The sequence below is a fragment of the Adiantum capillus-veneris genome, chromosome 23 (assembly GCF_014529385.1).
Source record: "Adiantum capillus-veneris isolate H3 chromosome 23, ASM1452938v2, whole genome shotgun sequence".
Taxonomy (NCBI): Eukaryota; Viridiplantae; Streptophyta; class Polypodiopsida; order Polypodiales; family Pteridaceae; genus Adiantum; species Adiantum capillus-veneris.
This window is the reverse complement of record NC_140953.1, coordinates 106,409,360-106,428,838: the sequence shown is the minus strand read 5'-3', so window position 1 is coordinate 106,428,838 and position 19,479 is coordinate 106,409,360. Positions and strand designations below refer to the sequence as shown.

General features: G+C 41.0%; 1 protein-coding gene and 1 long non-coding RNA gene across 2 annotated transcripts; one reads left to right on the top strand and one right to left on the bottom strand.

Annotated features, from left to right (window-relative positions):
- Window positions 1-621: 621 nt before the first annotated feature.
- LOC147428309 (transcription factor JUNGBRUNNEN 1-like) lies at window positions 622-6,295 on the bottom strand. Its single transcript, XM_086497448.1, has 3 exons — window positions 5,626-6,295; window positions 2,843-3,123; window positions 622-2,032 (listed from the first exon to the last, which is right to left on the bottom strand). The coding sequence occupies exons 1-3, from the start codon at window positions 6,200-6,202 to the stop codon at window positions 1,943-1,945; spliced, it is 948 nt and encodes a 315-aa protein (XP_086353574.1). The 5' UTR covers window positions 6,203-6,295; the 3' UTR covers window positions 622-1,942.
- A 4,543-nt stretch (window positions 6,296-10,838) lies between these two features.
- On the top strand, window positions 10,839-13,447 carry LOC147428308 (uncharacterized). Its single transcript, XR_015186062.1, has 2 exons — window positions 10,839-13,145; window positions 13,240-13,447. It is a non-coding gene; the product is annotated as an uncharacterized LOC147428308 (long non-coding RNA).
- The last annotated feature ends 6,032 nt before the right edge of the window (window positions 13,448-19,479 follow it).

Here is a 19,479-nt window from a genome sequence, read left to right as displayed (position 1 = left end):
ATATATTCCGAGGCATCCTCCAACAACCTTCGGAAGTATCAAATGTACATTTCTTTGTGCGTGTGCATGCACGATGTTATTGTTTGCACGTGACATGTTTCTTCCTTGGAAGTATAACAAAACTGCAACATCATTTGCAGATGTTGCAAGATACATATATCCTTTATGAAATGTATTAGTAGCTTTGATTGAGAAAAAACATTTTAAATATCATCAAATTTTCTATATTTGAGAATAAATAGTGATGTTTGTAATTAAGAGTGACATCATTTTTATTTGTTATGGCAAATAAAAAACATTTTAAATAACATCAAATTTTCTATATTTGAGAATAAATAGTGATGTTTGTAATTAAGAGTGACATCATTTTTATTTGTTATGGCAGCTCTAGTTCAATTCATTTGGTATGGGGGCCAGTTCTAGTCTAGTTCAGTTTATTTGTTATGGGCAGTTCTAGTCTAGTTCTATATTTGAGAATAAATAATGATGTTTGTAATTAAGAGTGACACCATTTCTATTTGTTATGGGCGAGTTCTAGTTCAATCACTATGTGATGGGATTTTTATTTGTTATGGGCTACTTCTAGTTCAATCACGATATGGTGGGATTTTCATCTCTCTCTCTCTCTCTCTCTCTCTCTCTCTCTCTCTCTCTCTCTCACACACACACACACACACACACACACACACACACACACACACACACACACACACACACACACACACACACACACACACACACACACACACACACACACGCATCTAGCACAAGAACCTCCCCTCGAGGGGTGCACCTTACAAAATCCTCTATATCACATGCAATTAGAGCCTAATAAAAAATCCCCTATACACATTTTGTGAATTGAAATAAACCTACCTCTCTTTTGTCACGAACTTGTAATATTTTTTTCTGTGGCAATATATTTTCTTTGGAGCATAGTTTAAACTCGTACCATCTATGAGTGCATTGCGACGTCAAGCCATGAGTTCACCCACTCCAAGGTTGAATACCTCAAACAAGCTCTCATGATGGCATCATTTAAAACACCCATTCCTTCTCTTATCCTACTAATTTCTTTTGAGGATCTTGAGAAAGTCCATGAATGTTATAGAAAAATACTTGGTATAGAGAAGAGTACCTTTAGGCCTACTAAGCAATTGTTAGGATCTTTTAACACTACTTCTCCATTCATTAGGATGGAAAGCTTCACATAGGTCACATGTGTGCTCACCATGGTTTCTTTTTTCTTTTTTAATAGCAATTTGATGCTTCACATCAGCTAGATTTACGGGATTATGTTCACACCCCCACACTTGCATGTTGCAGAAGGTGACATGAGTGGCAATTGGGAAGCTATACGAACACCCGTATTTTAGTTTTGAACTAACCTTATGTTTGTTTATTTTGATACCTGTAGGGAACATAATTTTTTTTTTGCTTTCAATGTTTTGTCTTGAACAAGTTTGTATCGTTACCGTCAAAGATGTCACCCTAGAGAGGGTTGATCAAATCCTCTTCGACAATACACAAGCAACAAGGCCTAACAAAAAGGGTTTGCAGAACCCCCTTTATGGCTCACTTTTCAGCCACTATAAATTTTTGTAAATGTTATTTCCATTTGGCTCGTGCAAAATTCCTCCTTTGTCTACTTTCTTGTTAAATAGTGTTACAATTTAATTACTGTCTCCTATACACACAACCACACCTGAATTTGCTTGGCAAAATCAAAAGATGTTGCTCTACATTGATTGCATGGTTCACAAGTTATGGTTCTCATAACTTATCTAGAATAATCAAAAGATGTTACTCTTCATTGATGACACGCTGGAATTTTTGGCTTAGAGTTAGATGTAAGATTTTTCACAAAGTGGGTTTGGAGTAGTTTATACATACATTGTTGCTGAAGAGAACTTAGGAAAAAGGAAAATTAAGTACTGATAATTTACAAACATACATTTTGTGGAAGAGGTACTTCGCTTCCCGGATGATAGAGCATCTTTTTCTGGTAGAGTTTGCAAAGAGTAATTACGCTCTGCTTAATAAGCATACAAAAAATTCATTAGCAACATTTTGGTAAGATAAGAAGACACTAACCATAAAACTTCTATTATCTTTAGCCTCAACCATCTAGTTAAGGTCAAAAGCATGATTAAGAGTTTCATTAGGAAGTGGATGGGATCTAAGAGCGCCTTTTTCTTTGGCAGTTTAAGGAGTCAAACCTTCTGTATTAAAAAATCAATCTACAACCACTCCAAATAATTTTTTGTTGAGGCAACAAAAAAAATTTCTATCAAAATAGGGACAACATTAGAAGATAACATTTGAAGCTTGGTCGTAATTTAGTGGAAGCAGATTCTTCTAGCAAATGTTTGTGGGTGCTTTATGTGTAGGGCATGACTTGAGAAGCATCCATGTCGTTGAGCTTGAATTTTAGTTCATGCATTTTACGTTGATTTGTTGTGGTTAACTTTGAGTTATGGATAGTTTTGGGAACACTTTTGACTTCTAAACATTATATGGCTCAATGCAAGTCCCTAAGATCAAGTTAAATAGATGAAGAAGAGAGTATGAACGATCAATGCCTACAACTCCCTGAGTACTAGCAACAATAGCAGCAGCAGTAGCAACAACAACAGTAGTAGTAGTAGTCGTAGTAGTAGACTCCCTACACTAAGATACTTTACTTCCACTTATTGTTGAGAGTCAATATCATCATTTTACATGTCCAATGGAAATTTGTTTGCAAGGTTCAAAACAAGCTTCCATTGGATAGTGCTTATTAATGCCTCTCTTAAACTAATAAAGTGCTAGTGTCAAATGTATAGCTAGATGAGAAAATTACCTCTTTGCTATGTTGATTTGTAGCTTTGTTGTTAGCGAGGCGATATTCATTCATGATCCATGGAGTGCGAGAGCCATTGGGGGCCCTGCCCTTGTAATAGACCAAGGTCTTCCTTAGTCCATTATAATGAGATGGTGCAAAAGGGTCATTGAGCTTGACTATCTTATCAATGCCCGTTGCTTTCCAAAACCCATATTTTGTTTGCCGATTTGGCCTTGCTCCCTTTAGATGTTTTTTGTCCCTTGGCACAAAGAAGAACCACTCTTTTTGTGATCCTTTGTCTGCAATACGATTCACATTAGGACAAGATATGGCATAAGTTACAAATGTTGAGTAAGGCAAAGCAAGAAAACGTGAATAATTTTTGAAGTGGTTTGGCAAGTTATAGGAGGATCTATGCAAGGCGTTGCAAGGATGCAATATGTGCTCAGTCGAGCAGTCCTTTAAAAAGAAGCTCAACAACAAGTGCAGTGTACAATGGATATATAGATTTAAGTGGCTCCAAAAGTTATTTATGAAATTAGTTCTTTACCTCATATTTTTTCCCATCCTAGGGAGGTCTATGAGTTCCCTTTGTACTTCTTATAGAGAACTCAGAGATGAGTTCTCCCTAAGGGAACTCAGAGATGAGTTCCCTTTGTACTTCTTACAAAGAACTCAAAGATGGCACAAATGGAGAGCTACAATGTTGAGCTTTTACTCCAAAGAAAGATTTTGATAAGGGATGTTTGTTTAGCAATGTAGAAATTTTTCTCTTTTGGGACTACCTCTTCCCCTACCTTTGAGGCCACGGTTGAACTTCCCTTTCTTCTTTAATACAATTTTAGTTTTGCTATAAAAAACCCTCTTGCCATGATGACGAATGATTCAAATAATAAGGGTTGTGTTTGTGAAGAGATATAGACTACATATTTTGGAGATAGATAGATAGATTTTATTATCGTCCCCAGAGGTCAACTATTACGTATGGAACGAAAGATACATGTGATGCACTATATGTAGAACTGATAAGTGACTCTTGATGCTTAAGGATGAGAGAGAGAGAGAGAGAGAGAGAGAGAGAGAGAGAGAGAGAGAGAGAGAGAGGGGATAATGAAGAAATTCATTGAGTTGAATGTGTAGCTCTTGCGTATGTGTGGCAACAGAGTTCTACTCTCCCTATATGCATGTGCCACTTGGTACTTGCACATTCTCTACCTACAACTCGCCCCAGGTGAAAGCATGTATTAGTGGTTTTAGATGCTACTTTTAAAAAACTACCCATTGATATATAGTACACTAGTTTGTTTTACATGTAAAACATGAATATATGGTTTGTAAAGTGCTATCAAAGGAGTGTCCAAGGCACCACTTTTTGATACCACCAATACATGCTTTTCCCCCTCTACTTGCTAGATTTGTTCTTCACTCCACAATTTGCATGCAGTCCTCAATGAATTGCATGGTTCTTTCCTTTCTCCTCTTCTTCTAACCCTAGAGTCTTTGCTACTGCTCTCTCACTTGTGCCATTTTCTTGTTTTCTCTGGTTTTTCTATGCAGGCATTTTCTTTCGATTGCCTTCTTGTATGCTTGTTTGTCTATTGAAAATGCTTGTTGATTTTTTATTTGTTGGTTACCTATGTTTTGGTTGCTGCTTGTGTGTTCATCTCCATGTGTTTGCTTGTCTACATGTGGGTGATGTGTGCACAGCTTGCATGCTATATGTTTTATGTCTTTTTTTTGTTTAATTCCCTTGTCTTTGAATAGTAGGCTAAGAGGGCTCCCCCATAGGGTTGCTAATACCGCCTTTGGAGGGCCCTTGATGATTCAGACAACAGCCCCATAGCTACCCACATGCTCAACTGCCATCATCCGAAATTCTATCTAGCAGCTTTGCCGGGAGGTGCTTCAACCATCCTCCAACCAATAGAAGCGCCTGTTGATTGTATCCACCCAGTTCACAATAGGTAAATGCTCGAGTGATAGCGACACAGCTACAGGCGATGATAATTTTTGAGCGCTTTTGCCTATGTGGCAAAAGCAACAACACTCGACATTAAAAAATTAAAGATCAATAAAATCAACCACACTCACTAGTGCCACATAAGTACTAGCGCTCAAATTTAACCGCATCGCACAACTATTGGTAGCTCACGAAAAAGAGGTGCATCAACTAACAAGGGGTTTATGGGGTGCGAGATCTTGCGTAGAGGGTGCACCTTCCAGAATAGGAATCTCCACTTTAGAGGGCCTAGAGGGGAGCCCTCTAAGGTTTTTTGGGCTTGTTGTCGTCATGGAGGGTTGGATAGTTGGAACCTACTTCAGATTGCTCCATGTTATGCTTTGCTTATCTAGGTTGCAGAGGGCCATAGCCCTGTGGATTATTGCTAGGGATAGCTCACGGTATCTCCCTCCCGAATATTTGATGCAAAGTCCTTGGCCATGGTGGTGCTCATTCTACTAGGATGTGTCGTTGTACATAGCCTGTGAGACTCAGAGCTAGATATCAAAGATTCTTTGGTGGAGTTTTCGGCCTCCTTGTCGAAGTTTAGGCTATGCTTCAACTCTCTTCCCTTACTCCCCTACTCCTCGCTTTTGTAGCATCACCCATCTTTTGTAACTCTATATCACTAGTAGTTTTACCCTATGTCTACGGTTTGTGGTTGTTAAATATCTCAGGGGTTTTTCACTATCAAATCCATTTTAAGTTGTGTGCCTAGTTTGGGCTTGTAATCTTGATTACATAATACAAAAGGGTATCAAGCCTCCCTTCTTGATGAGAGAGAGAGAGAGAGAGACTCCACCTGCAACAAGGTCCCAAGGGTCATGGAGGTAGAGCTCGACCTCGGGAATGAAGGTGAAGCTGGGAGGCAAAGCGCCTTCGACTTTGCCACGCAAGTAGAACCCCACCAATTCTTGCTCAGTAGGGTGGAATCGAAATCCGGGCAAGTGACTAAGTTTCAATTGATGTGAATCAAGACTACCACCATCACCCACCATGTCAATATTAGGCTCTAAGCATGTCTCATAACTGAGCTCATAATTACTACTCATACTTTGTAATTTGGGTGTTATGTAGAGGTCATTAGAATCAGTATGCTCATGGCTAGGAGTTAGGTTGTCTATATTAGTGTAGTAATTAGAATCAGTATGCTCAATTGAATAACTGTGCTCATGGCTAGTAGTGACATTGGCTATATGAGGAATATACTCATTTACATAATTGACAGGCAAAATGGTTGGATCAGTGTCGCAAATTGAAAACTCCTGATTGATTATATCTGGCTCGCTATTGTGGAGATAGAAATTAGAGCTATCAAAGTAGTGAAGCATATCATCTGTGAGTAATGAATTACTATCATACGAGTCTCTACGATTCATCAATCCACAGTTTGCTTGATGGAGGAGCTTAACTGATAGGCTGGGCTCTCTCTCTCTCTCTCACACACACACACACACTCACTCACACACACACACACAGTTTTTATAGAGGCGCGGGTGGCACTTTCACGCGGAAGAGTCAACACAGAATTCCTGCGCCTGAAGTCGTGGTCAAGTTTCTTAGAAAAAACCCGGAAACTCCCTTGGCACTTTTTGTATCTCCCCCACTATGAATCCCTTAGAGGCAGTTTACATTGACGCTTAATTTGCAAGTGGTTGCCAACCATTTGCAAACATTTTCCGTTCACGTGACGGCTGGAAAAAAGACAAAAACGAAATCAGCTTTTCCAGTTTGTGTACGACGCTGGCTCTTCCAAAAACTTCCTTGGTTACCGGTTGCGAACAAGTGCGCAGGCCATGCTCCAGGTGACCTAGCTCTTAGAAAATCTTATAAGAGCGTCCCCTACATAAAATCTCGAAGCCTTCTTTCAAAATTTTACGGGCACAATATGTTGAGGGTGCGGCAAGCACTCGACTCTTTTAGTAGGTATATCGTCAAACGTGATCGAGGTGGTATGCCCATCTCAATTTTATTTTCTTTTCTCGCTGGTATCCCCTACTACTGGCTACTCCATTTTATTACCCAAAATCTTGACAGATTCCTGCGTTCCCCCTCCACCCCCCTCACCGACCCGAGGTCAAGCCAAAAGTTTGAGGGTATTCGAACCCATGCGCATGAAGGATTGACTCTTGAGCCGTTGCAGTAACCACATCTGCAACAATGACAGGTTGCAACATGAAGCTCTTTGCACTTAAAAAACAAATGTTTCCCCCAATCCTCTTCAATTCCTGCTCGTCTCCATCACCTGGCATGCATTGGGCAGTGCTCAGGGCGAACCTACCTCCCTTGCACGCTCCGCCACCACCTGCCTCTTAACTTCCCACCCGCCTTCCTTTTGCAGGCTCAGCCCCTGTTCGCCTTTCCTGTGAGTATACCGCAAGATTCTCAGCCTTTTTCAATTTAGCCCAGTCGGGTACTCCCTACTCGAGGATATATTAAGATTTTTTTTTTTTTGGACATCATTCTCATTAGCCGGAGTTCGTCCAATCGAAGGGACTTTTTACATATGATGACTAGCTGGCCTTAGAGGTGGAATACCTTCGATAGAAATCGATTACAAACCATAAAATCCATCAATAAATTTTTTTGGTCCTTTGGGACTCTTTGAGAGTGTTTGAATTTAGTTCGATCGCCCTGGACCAAAAAGTTCGAGTGCCTTTTGGCGAAAGGGTTGTACCTTTGAGGACTAAAATTACCCTTCTACCTACTAAGGAGTTCTTGGTGGACTCTTGTAAACAATTTAGGGTGGGTTCACTGCAGGTGACAACAGAAGAAGAGTATGCAAAATCAACCAATGGTTGCAAGCCATGTAGGAAAAGGGGTTCACACCGTGCGGAGGCAACAACACGATTTCATGCTAGCTCACGGTAGAGAATTCCCTTTTGTCCCCCCTCAAAAAAGGGCTTCACATGATGCGATGACAGTAACACAATTTCACGCTAGTTTACGATAGAGAAATCCCTTTTTGCCCCCCCCCCCCCCCCCCCCCGGCACCCCTTGCCGAGACCTTTTTCCACCATCCACGTCTGCAAAAGTTGTCCACTTGGTTGCTACACATACAAAAATAACTCCAAAAAAAGACGAAAACAAAATCAGCTTTTTCAGTTTGTGTACGACGCTAGTAGCGGCTGGCTACTTCCTCGATTACCGGTTGCGAACAATTGCGCAAGCCATGCTCCACGTGACCTAGATCTTAGAAAATCTTATAAGAGCGTCCCCTACATTCCAAAATGTAGGCTGCTAAAATCTCGAAGCCTTCTTTCAAAATTTATGTGCACAATATGTTGAGGGTGCACTCGACTCTTTCAGTAGGTATATCGTCAAACGTGATCGAGGTGGTATGCCCTTTTCAATTTTATTTTCTTTTGTGCATACTCGAGGATATATTAAGAAAAGAAATTTTTGACATAATCCTCGTTAGCCGGAGTTCGTTCCAATCGATAATTAGCTGGCCGCAGGGTGGAATACCTCCAATAGAAATCCATTACAAACCATAAAATCCATCAATAAAATTTTTTGGTCCTCTGGAACTCTTTGAGAGTCTTTGAATTTAGTTCGATCGCCCTAGACCAAAAAGTTTGAGTGCCTTTTGGCGAAAGGGCTGTCCCTTTTAGGACTAAAATTACCCTTCCGCCTACTAAGCAGTCCCTGGTGGACTCTTGTAAACAATTTAGGGTGGGTTCATTGTAGGTGACGGCAAAAGAAGAGTATGCAAAGGCAACCAATGGTTGCAAGCCATGTAGGAAAAGGGGTTCACACCATGCAGAGGCAACAACACAATTTCATGCTAGCTCACGGTAGAGAATTCCCTTTTGTCCCCCCTCAAAAAAGGGCTTCACTCGATGCGATGACAGTAACACAATTTCATGCTAGCTTACGATAGAGAATTCCCTTTTTGTCCCCCCCCCCCCCCCCCCCCCCCCCTCCCCTTTTTCCACCATCTACGTCTGCAAAAGTTGTCCACTTGGTTGCCACACATACAAAAATAACTCCAAATCTGCTCTTTCAGCATTGTTTATATTATTCCAAAATTTCCACCCTCTCTTTTCCACCAAGTAGTGTGAACAAAGGGGTAGTAGAAGAGCCTCTGCATAATGACTTCAACATGGAACACTCTTTCCTTTGCCGTTGCGTCCTCCTGGACAAGGATTTGTAAAATCTGAAGATAAAAGGATTTCCTATTGAGGGCATCAACAACCACATTTTCCTTACCTGGTTTGTACTCTATTTGAAGGTCATACTCCTGCAAAAGCTTTATTCAGTGTTGTTGCATCATGTTGAGTGTTGGTTGGGAGAAATTCCATTTTTTAGACTTTGATGGTCAGTGATTAGCTGAAACTGACGTGCCAAAAGATAATGGCTCCACAGTTTGAGAGCGTGAATAATAGCCAAAAGTTCTAGATCATGAGTTGGATAATTCAACTCATGAATACTGAATTTTTGTGGAGTAAAGGCGACTAGTCGGTCTTCCTGATTTAAGACTCTTCCTACGGCGAGTCCACTTGCATCTGTCACTATCTCAAAATCTTGAGTGAAATCAGGTAACTTGAGTACGGGAGCAGAGGTGAGGTATTGTTTTAGTTGTTGAAAACAATCTTCTTGCTCTTTCTCCCATGTAAGCTTGGATGATTTCTTGAGTAATTGAGTCAAGGGTACAACAATGAGCTTATAATCCTTGACAAATATTATGAACCATCTTGTAATACCCAAGAAGCCTCAAATTTCGCTGATAGTTTTGGGTTGTGGCCATTCTATTATGTCCTTAACCTTTGCAAAATCCACCGAGATCCCTTTTGAAGATACTAGTGTGTGACCCGCACGTTGCTGGGGCTAAGAAAAGCATGGACATTGGGTCTCTCTCTCTCTCTCTCTCTCTCTCTCTCTCTCTCTCTTTCTTTCTCTCTCTCTCTCTCTCTCTCTCTCACACACACACACATGTTTGTAGGTGTGTATAAGTGTATGTATGCACACAAGTGGAGAGAGTGGATCACTCCAAAAGGATGACAATTCTCTCTCTCTCTCTCTCTCTCTCTCTCTCTCTCTCTCTCTCTTGTGTTGGTGTCCCATGCAAGGGTGTAACAAATTTTTGATAGGTGCACCTCTCCTCTTGGTGCATAGCTTGTGCTCGAGGTCATGAGAGAGTGATTGTGGATGTACTGAGCGTGCATCTTTTCAGTGCCTCTCGTACCCTTCCATTTTGGGTATGTTGGAAACCCACGTCTACAAAAAGAAATAAAGTTTAATGTTCCTTCAACCGGCTAAAATTATAAAACCTGGGCTAATAAATTTTGCAAGTGTTAATGTAAATACTGACAATTCTTCAAGTATGTCCCATGCAAGGGTGCAACAAATTTTTGATAAGTGCACCTCTCCTCTTGGTGCATAGCTTGTGCTCAAGGTCCTGAGAGAGTGATTGTGGATATATTGAGCGTGCATCTTTTGAGTGCCTCTCATACCCTTCCATTTTGGGTATGTTGGAAACCCGCATTCACAAAAAGAAACAAAGTTTAATGTTCCTTCAACCAGCTAAAATTATAAAACTTGAGCTAATAAATTTTGCAAGTGTTATAATGGAAAAACTATTCTTGAAAAACACTTTACAAATTGAATAGAAAATGCTCCCTTTTATTGGTGAGAAATTCATAGCTAAGGGTTTTATAAATAGTGCTTGAAGACACCTGATATAGGTTTTACATATAGTGACACACCCCCCCAGGATTCCAAGCTTACCTTGAAAAAACCAACAAAATTCTGCAAGTTTTAGTATAAATACCATCAATTCTTCAAAAGAGTTTTTAGTGTGGCCCTTATTTACTTTAAATTATTTCGATCATGAAAAAAGATTTGGTGTCCTCTTTGAAACCCCCCCCCCCCCCAACACACACACACACACACACACACATACACACACGTCTTTTTATTTTGAGACTATTCGAGTCCGATGTTAGATAAAAAGTGGGCTTAAATATTTTTAATGGTCTAAAATTGCAAAATCTTAGCTAGATTCCAATTTTGCCTTGAAGTAAACCACTAAAATTTTGCTAGTGCACATACGAACAATTCCTTAAATTTTTAATTTTTAGGGCCATTAGCTTTTGAAAAGCAAAGTTGAGCCACCCAAAAGTGGCTTTCACAAGGATAAATAAAGTCTTCCTTAAATGAAAAAGTAAAGTCAATCCTTTTTTTAAACTTGTCAATTTGAAAGCTGAAATGGTTCACAGGTTCCAAGGCCAGGAATGAAACATTTTGCAAAGTTTTCTTTTAAGTGAACCTAAGAGTGACAAGTGGATGCCTTCTCCTTGCTTGAAAAGTTCGAGCTGCTTCATATATAGTATAGATGATAAATCCAAGATAGCTGATTTCGGGGTACAAAAAAAACATTTTCTCATTTTGGCATATAAGTGATGTTGTCGAAAGAGACTCAATAATTTGCATATATATTCTTCATGCTCCTTCACATATTTAGAATAGACTCTTTGTCATCAAAGAATACCAGTACAAAATTATCCAGGTATTCTTGAAATTGTTAGGGGAAAAGGCGCTTCGCCTTTTGCTTGCCTGGACATCCAATGTCCGCCCACCCATCCATGTGTGTACATATCCTTATTCTCATATCTCTTATTCTTCATTAGATATGAGAATAAAGAGCTCATCATCATTACTTCTTGAGGTTGCTCCACCCACACGGTCTTGTGCTCTTTCCCCTTCCCCGCACGCATCGCACCGCGCACGCATGCACGCATTCGCACACTCATAATTGTATCAGAGCTTTGGTTCGGCGGCGGCAGTGATCTCTCGGCAGCGACGGAGCTCGGTGCTTGCGGGCACTGGATCCGGTTGATACGGGGCGGATCCGGCACAAACCGGAGAGATCAAGCGAGGTCGGAAGTTCTCGGCTACCCGGCGTGCGCAACCCCTCTTGGCTTGGAGGGAGATCTTGGAGATTCTTGAGAAATCTTGCAGCAATTGTAGATCTGCAGAGGTTGGAGAAGCAAAAACAGAGCATACGAAGAAAGCTTGAAAAGCTTGGGAATGGCGATGTGTGGTACACACACACTGTTTTGCATTGAGGCAAATCGGACCTAGAGTGCACAGAATCGGGCAAGCATTGCAATGGGGGGAATTGAAGGTTTGGAGTAGCGGGGCTTGGAGGGACTTGGAGCAGGTAAAGTCGAGAGCTTGGAATTGGGGGGAATGGGTGTGTGGTGACAAAACACACGCGCACACACGCACGCGCACGCGCACGCTCACACACGCTCACACAGTGTGTACAAAGCATTTTTTTGAAACCTTAAATGCAAGGTGGTCGAGCAGTGCACAATTGCACTCAAAAAGAGAAATAGAAAATAGTCTCTCTCTCTCTCTCTCTCTCTCTCTCTCGCTTCAAGAGCCTCGAAAAGCTTGCAACCGAATAGCAGGCATGGGGGGGGGCCGGGGGGGGGGGGGGGGGGCGGGTAGCCTGTACCGGGTGAAGCAGGGCCCTGAGCAACACATGGGGCAATTGAAGGCTTGTGAGCCAAGCAGGTCAAGGCTCGCGCTGGCAATTGAGGGAGAGGATTGCAGAAAGCAACCGGACAATGTGCAGGCAAGGAAGCCAAGCAAGGGAAAGCCGGGTCGAATTGGATTGCAACACCGAGTCAAGCAAGCGGGTGCAGTGCACTCTAGGGCAACGTTGACCATCAGCTACAGGTGAGGAGCAAACAAGAGAAAGGGAATGAGCACTGTGAAGCTTCGACATCCCCCCTTCGATTTTGGTGATAGTAGATCTTTGCAAGCTCATCATCGGCACGAGAGCGAGCGAGTGGAGATAGAGCGACACGATCGCGTTTAGGTGAGTAAGCCCTAACATCACCCAACATCGACGCGATTTCGCAGACCTTTTCGGTGATTTTTCTCCTCCTTCTTGACTTTGGATTTCGACGACCCGACATCGGTTTCGACACCAATTTTGACGTTTTTTCTCAGCGTCTCGGCATTCTTCTCTATGTTTCACGTTTACGGCTTAGCGCATCAGTTTTGACACCTATCATGCAGCTACTTGGCTAGCACGCTTTCGCCCGACGATGAAAGCTGACATCGAGTGTTTTTCTCGACTTTGAGCACAGGCGGCCATAGCCTTGGCACTTCCACCTGTCGGTAGAAGACGGCTTTGACGGCAATCCCCGGCTTTTTTGACTTCGACGGTTTTCTCCAAGTTTTCGGCTTCGACGACGCATACCAACATTTTCGGCTTCGACGACCCATTCCGGAGCGTGTTTTTCCTTGAGCACACACAGCTCTTTGACGACATTTCCAATATCGACGTGTTTACCAATCAATGAGGTAGTAGCTACCAGTTTCTCAACGGTTTTGCTCACAGGTTACAGTGCAGCTTGTGTGGAGCACTAAAGAGCAGTTTTTGCATGGTTTTGTGCAGTTTCATCCTATGTATGCATATGTGGAGACAACTTGAGCTTAGATAGCTCGTAGGTAGCAGATTTACAGGTTTACATGTGTTTTTGGATAGGTACACGTCCATAGAGCCACTCGGTTAAGAGTGAGCCAATTTGCCAGGCTTTTGGCAGTGTATGTAGACCATTTGTGGATCTGTTTACTGAGACATTGTGTGTCTAGTTTTCATGCCATTTGGTGAGACTTTTTTTTTTGGAGTTTTTGTTCAGTTTCGAGGAAAAACTCTGCCAAATTTTCCTAGGATTTCTCGCCATGGTTTATGCGAATTCGCAGTTTGCTCTCTGATGGTTTAGTGATCGAGATAGGCTCCAACTTTGACAATGATCGAGTGTTCACTCTCACTTTCACAGGTTTTGTCAGTTTGGACACAATTTGGTATTCTTGTACCCACTCTCGCAGGAGTGAGGATTTGCGTATGCTTGTGTGGCTACAGTCTCTCAATCACAGGTTTCACAGGTTTTCTCAAATTTTTGCAAGTAGTTTCTCTTGTGGGACGCGTTTTGAGCTAGTTTGCTCTTTACTTGCGTATATGGTTATGCGCTTTACGCTCGGTTGAGCATTGTGTAGTGGTCTAGTTACCTCTCACTTTGTTGTCAGTTTGGCATGGGTTATGGTTGAGATTGTACTTGAGGTTTTGCTCAGTTTACAGGGGAGATTCTGCTAGATTTTTCCTAGATTTCTCACCATACTTTGGGTTCTTAGCCATTCACTTATGGTTGCTGTTAAGAGAGAGATCGAACGGGCGTCCACCTGGCCGGACACATAGCCGGACACCACATTTGTAGTCAATAATTTTGACGAGCTAGTGTAGTGATACTCTGCATAAATCTTGATATTATGTTAGTGCCAAATCGCTATGCTACAGACGTCCATCGCGGCGCCCGCTAAAAGTGTTGCCGCCGGGGATATGATCCTTAGATGGTGAGTGACCTAGTGAGTATTTAGAGCGTTCTTTTTTGAAGATTTGTCTCTCCATTCCATTTACACTTTAGTAGTGAAGCAGCTAGACACAGGGTTTAGTGCTTGATAGAGTTTAGAAGTCGAGGACTTGCTAGATCTATTCTTGAGAAGTAAAGAGGGTTGTGAGTGAGATGGCCAAAAGAATTTCTTTCTCTAATTTTCTCTATGCTTTCAGAGTGCTGTTTTGTTTTTCATTTTGAATTTATTTTGTACCGTTTTGTTTATTTTTCTTTCATGTTCCATTTCAGTACTTAGGAGTAGGATAAGTAGAAACTACCACCATCAAATTTGGGCATTCTAAAAATTTGATGGTAGAGACTTCAAAAGTGATCCAAACTCAAAAATTTGTGGATCAAGAGCATCAACAGACTCTCTAGAAGCAATCTGTAAAGTTTGGCCAAATTTTGTGGAGGAACATGGATCGCGATCCATGTACCCCAGAGACCATTTTTGGTGAAAAATGATCAGTGACACTGAGCATTAATGGGATATTGGTCTGATCAAATTTTCTTAAAAGAAAAAGCAAAAAATCACATTACAATTGATTGTTAGGGCAAAAACAGCAAAACAGGCATTGCAGACACAAAAGTTGAGGTTTTTTAACTTTTTGGGATCCAAATTCAAAAAGCGGTGAGATTTGGCTTCTACGGAGGATAGAGAACCTGAAGAACAAAATTCATGAAAAAAAGGTGTCAAACATGGATCGCGATCCATGTACCCTTTGACATTTGGGGATGATATTTGACAAATACATCCCTGATAACTAGTGGAACAACTTTGCCGAAAGGGACCATAGCCAAAAATTGATAAAAGTTGATCAAAACACCAAAATTTTGCCAGATAGCCAGAAACCGCAGGACAGATAGAAGAACTTGCTTTTGAATGACAAAAACTAGTCCAAATCGAAAACTTTTGATATCATAACATCTAGTTAACATGCTGATCCTAACGGTACGAAGAAAAGTAAATTTGGCTTCAAAACATGGATCACAATCCATGTATCTTTTTTGAAATTTTGCACAAGAACTAGACCAGTAGATAGGGGGTACCACTTGGAACAACTTCCCCAAAAGAACCATATGCAAAAAAGTTGTAAAAAGTGGTCAAAAGAGAAAAAAACAGAACATTGTCAAAACTGTAAGCATACTGTAGAAGTCAGTTTTGGTAGGGCAAAACTGCTCCAAATTCAAAAATTCTTTATGGAGCATGCTGCAAACATCACAAGCTATCAGCACACCAAGATTCATATCCAAAAGTAGTGGAACATGGATCATGATCCATGTATCCCTAGGAAATTTTTAAACAGAGACTTTTCCAGCTCTGTAGCATAGACCATTGTGAGCAAAAGTCTCCAAAGAATTTTTGTCAAAAAAGTTCAAAAACTGGGTGGAAAGGGCAAAAAACTGTTCAAAGAGGAAGACCCTAAAACAGACCTAGGGATTGACTTTTGCTTGGCCTAAACAAGTCCAAATCACACAAAAACCACATAGCTAGCATCAGGAGACCAAGGGGAAGCTGTGTGCCAAGTTTCAGTGCAATCTGACACATAGGTACATGGATCGCGATCCATGTTCCTTTGTCATAGACTGATACCATATTTGCACCATAGCTAGAGGACATGACAAGGAATCTAGTGGTCTTCTCAAAACTGAATTTGGATATAAAAAACCAGATTAAAAGCCCAGAATTGCTAAGTACTCAGTGCAAGTGCCAAAATTGACATAATTTTCAATCCAGAGTTCCATTTTCAAAAAAACTGATACCATAGAACCTCCTAATCATGCTGAATATGATGGTACCAAGAGAAGTCAATTTGGGCTCCAAACATGGATCGTGATCCATGTACCCATAGTGACAACTTGACCTAAAACTTTCCAGATTAGTAGTGCATACATAAAGAAACATATCCCCAAGTCCAATTTTGGAAAAAACCAACAAATTTGGGAAAGAAGGAAGCAAAATAGATGACTGACAGAAAACCGCAGTGCAGACCTGGTATTGGCCATTTAACCTGTCAAAACAAGTCCAAATCCAAAAAGATTTGAGATTTAGCTTGTGTGGACATAGTCAGGAACAAGCTCTTAAGAGATCAAGTTTAGATGTGGTTGAACATGGATTGCGATCCATGTACCTCAACCTCAGAATTTGATGAAAATTGGTACAAAGCCTGCATATGACCTTGTCTACACATAGTCAAAATTTGGAGAAAAAAATTTGACACAAGAACATGGATCGCAATCCATGTACCTCAGCATGGTTGGGGTATCTAAGTTGATGATCTTGTAGACATACTTGAAGACATCCCAAATCTCAAGTTTGAGCTAAAAATACCTTCTAGAGACCAAGATACAAGCCAAAGTTCCCGTGTTCTGGTCCTGGAATTGTTTTGAGTATTGTTTCAAGTGCAGTTTACCAAAAGTACTCTAACTTTTGATAGACAACTCCAAATTGAGTCAAGTATAGCTAGGAAGAAAGCTTGCTTCCCAAGTTTCCTAAATGAAAACTTTTAGGGTACCCCAAGACCAGTTTCTAGAGGCCAAAAAGTCACAAATTCTTGAATTTTGAGAGACCTTACCAGAGCCAAAAAGGGATAAGTTGCACTAAGAAAAAGTAGGATTGTCAAGGACTCTCTTGAGAGTTTTGGGTGAGTCTTTTATTATGACAAATAATCCACCACCAAGGTTTTCTACTCCACTCAGAGACATGAAAAACTGCAATGCCTTCAACAGGGGGATTGGGAGAATACATAGAGGAGAGACATCCTCTGATCAATAAACTGAACGTAAGATTCATTAGAACCAATGAAGCCATGCGAGTTCTTATAGATTACACTCATGATGGATTCTACAAATTCACAAGGTAAATGGGGAGCCATATACCTTCTATCAGTGTGTAGAATCATATGCTAGAGAGTAGACCACCCATAAGAATCTCTATGCCTTCACATATACAAATGCCCATGGAGTGCGAGTTTTGATGGTAGATAAGTATCTAAGAGAGTACAAACTTATTGATCCAATTGACTTAGAACGGTATACATACAAGGGTACTCTGATCTCTACTTACTTTTAGACAAAAACGATGCCAAAGTACACTTTAGAGAGGATTCCACCGGGATTTTCTCCAAAACAAGAGGAGAGTACGAGAGACGTTTTTGCAAGAGACCACAAATTGGTTAGATTGGTGACTGAACCACAAAGATTAAGACCATATCAAGTGACTCAATGTGTTAAAACAAAATACAATGGATCAAGGGATCCATATGCTCATGTCTTACTCTTCAAACAAGTTTTGAGAGCTGAACAAATTGCAAATTTTTAAACTCAATATGAGGGATTTGGGTTGACATTAGAAGGAACAGCTTTGACTTGGTTCCAACCTCTAAACAAAGATGATTTTCCCAACATAGCACAACTCTTACAAGAATTTGTAGAGAAGTTCTCGAAAAGGGGGATCGAACACAACACGGTGTCCCAAATCTACGCATTCAAACAAAAAGCAAACGAAAAAGTGAAGGAAGCTCTACTTTGCTTCAAACAATACATAGACAGATGTCCTGTGAGAGAGTTATCGCAAGATGAGAGATTATCAGTTCTCTTCATTGAGGGCTTAAAAAATGAGATTCTAAAAAAGGACCTACATTTGAAAGGATGCACGATGTTTGACCAAGTCAATAGAGAATCTCTATATTTAGTTGACAATTGTAAGTCCTATGGAGAGGTGACTGAAGATACAGACAACACGGCTAGTAGTGCCTCATCTCCAAAGAGTGAACCCACAAGAAAGAAAGATGTTCAAACTCCTTAGGAACCAATCATTGATCAAGTGGTCGAGGGGGTCATTAGAAGAATAAACCAAGGCTACAAAAAAAATCTGAATGTACGACAACCTCAATTGAGGAGACGTAATACTTGTGGAGGGGATCATCCCACTCCATGGTGTAGCACTCAACCAAAGATGCAACAAATGCTAGGGTAGCAACCACATCTTTTGAATGATGGTAGAGTAGTAGTCAACTACACTCAGCCAACGTATGTGCCACAACCTGTGAAAAACCAGTACTCCATGGATGCAAATACGCTCATGTTCATAGCCAATCTGGAGCCTGGTTCAAAGAACATTCTTACCAGGCAAGAACAACCATTGGCTGGATTGTCAACAATGAAACAGGAAGGTCCATGCTATGAGTGTGGAGGTGACCATTTAGCACGAAGTTGTCCAAACAAGGGGCCACAAATAGAATTATTTGGATTCTGTAAACGTTGTGGGAGAGACCACCTACGCCAACACCGTGCTAAGAATCTAGACTACAAGGGAAAAGCAACAATGAACATTGTAGGCGTGATGCCTTCTTCAAGCGGATCCAAGGTAGAACCCGCCATTCCTTTAAATGTGATGACTCGAGCTCAAGCTCAAGAAGCTGCTAAAAACACAATTGTTGAGGAGGAAGCCACATTGCCTGTTCAAACAGAAATTGAGAACATATCGGTGAGAACATGAAAAAAATCGTGGAAAGCCAAAAGGGACAAAATGAACGCAAAAAGGCTACATGAGAAAGCTGCTTTGGAAACTGAACTGAATCAAACAAGAGAACAACTTAAACACGAGCAAGAAAAACGCAAAGGGACCTAAAGAGTCAAAGACTAATTCGGGAGGTTCAGTCTTGGTTGACAAAGTTGTTGAACCTTTAGATGCAATTTTGAAGGCCTATGAAGCTAGGCTAAAACCCAATCAAGCCCAAGAGGATAGATGGCTAATATATCCTCATCTAGGGTATAAAAAAGAGAGGTTGTAAATGTGCAAGGAGCTCATCCGGAAAACCCAAGTTCTTATGGGACCACATGTTCGAGATGCTCCAAAAATGGAGGTGCTAATCCACAAAAAATCCAAGAATTGAAAGGCCATGGTATTGTAAACAGAGCCAAGGAAGAGCCGGGAGTTGAGGCACCTTTAGATACAAGGGAAGTAGCCAATACCACAAATGGGGTGGGCTCATAAGCAGTGATGCCTATTCCGGAGGTAGAAGAACCGTGGCCATAATCCTTATGGGAATCGATTAGAAACCAAAAAGATGATAGTGCTATTTTACATTCAACACCTATCCCTAAGATAAACATGGATCATGAATTTTTCCCAGGGGATATAAGAGCCTAGTGTCCATCAAGTCATCGAGAAAAGAAGCAAATGCAAAAGACGGTCACACACAGACCAAAAACAAGATAGGTTCCAAAATTGCTAATGGAAA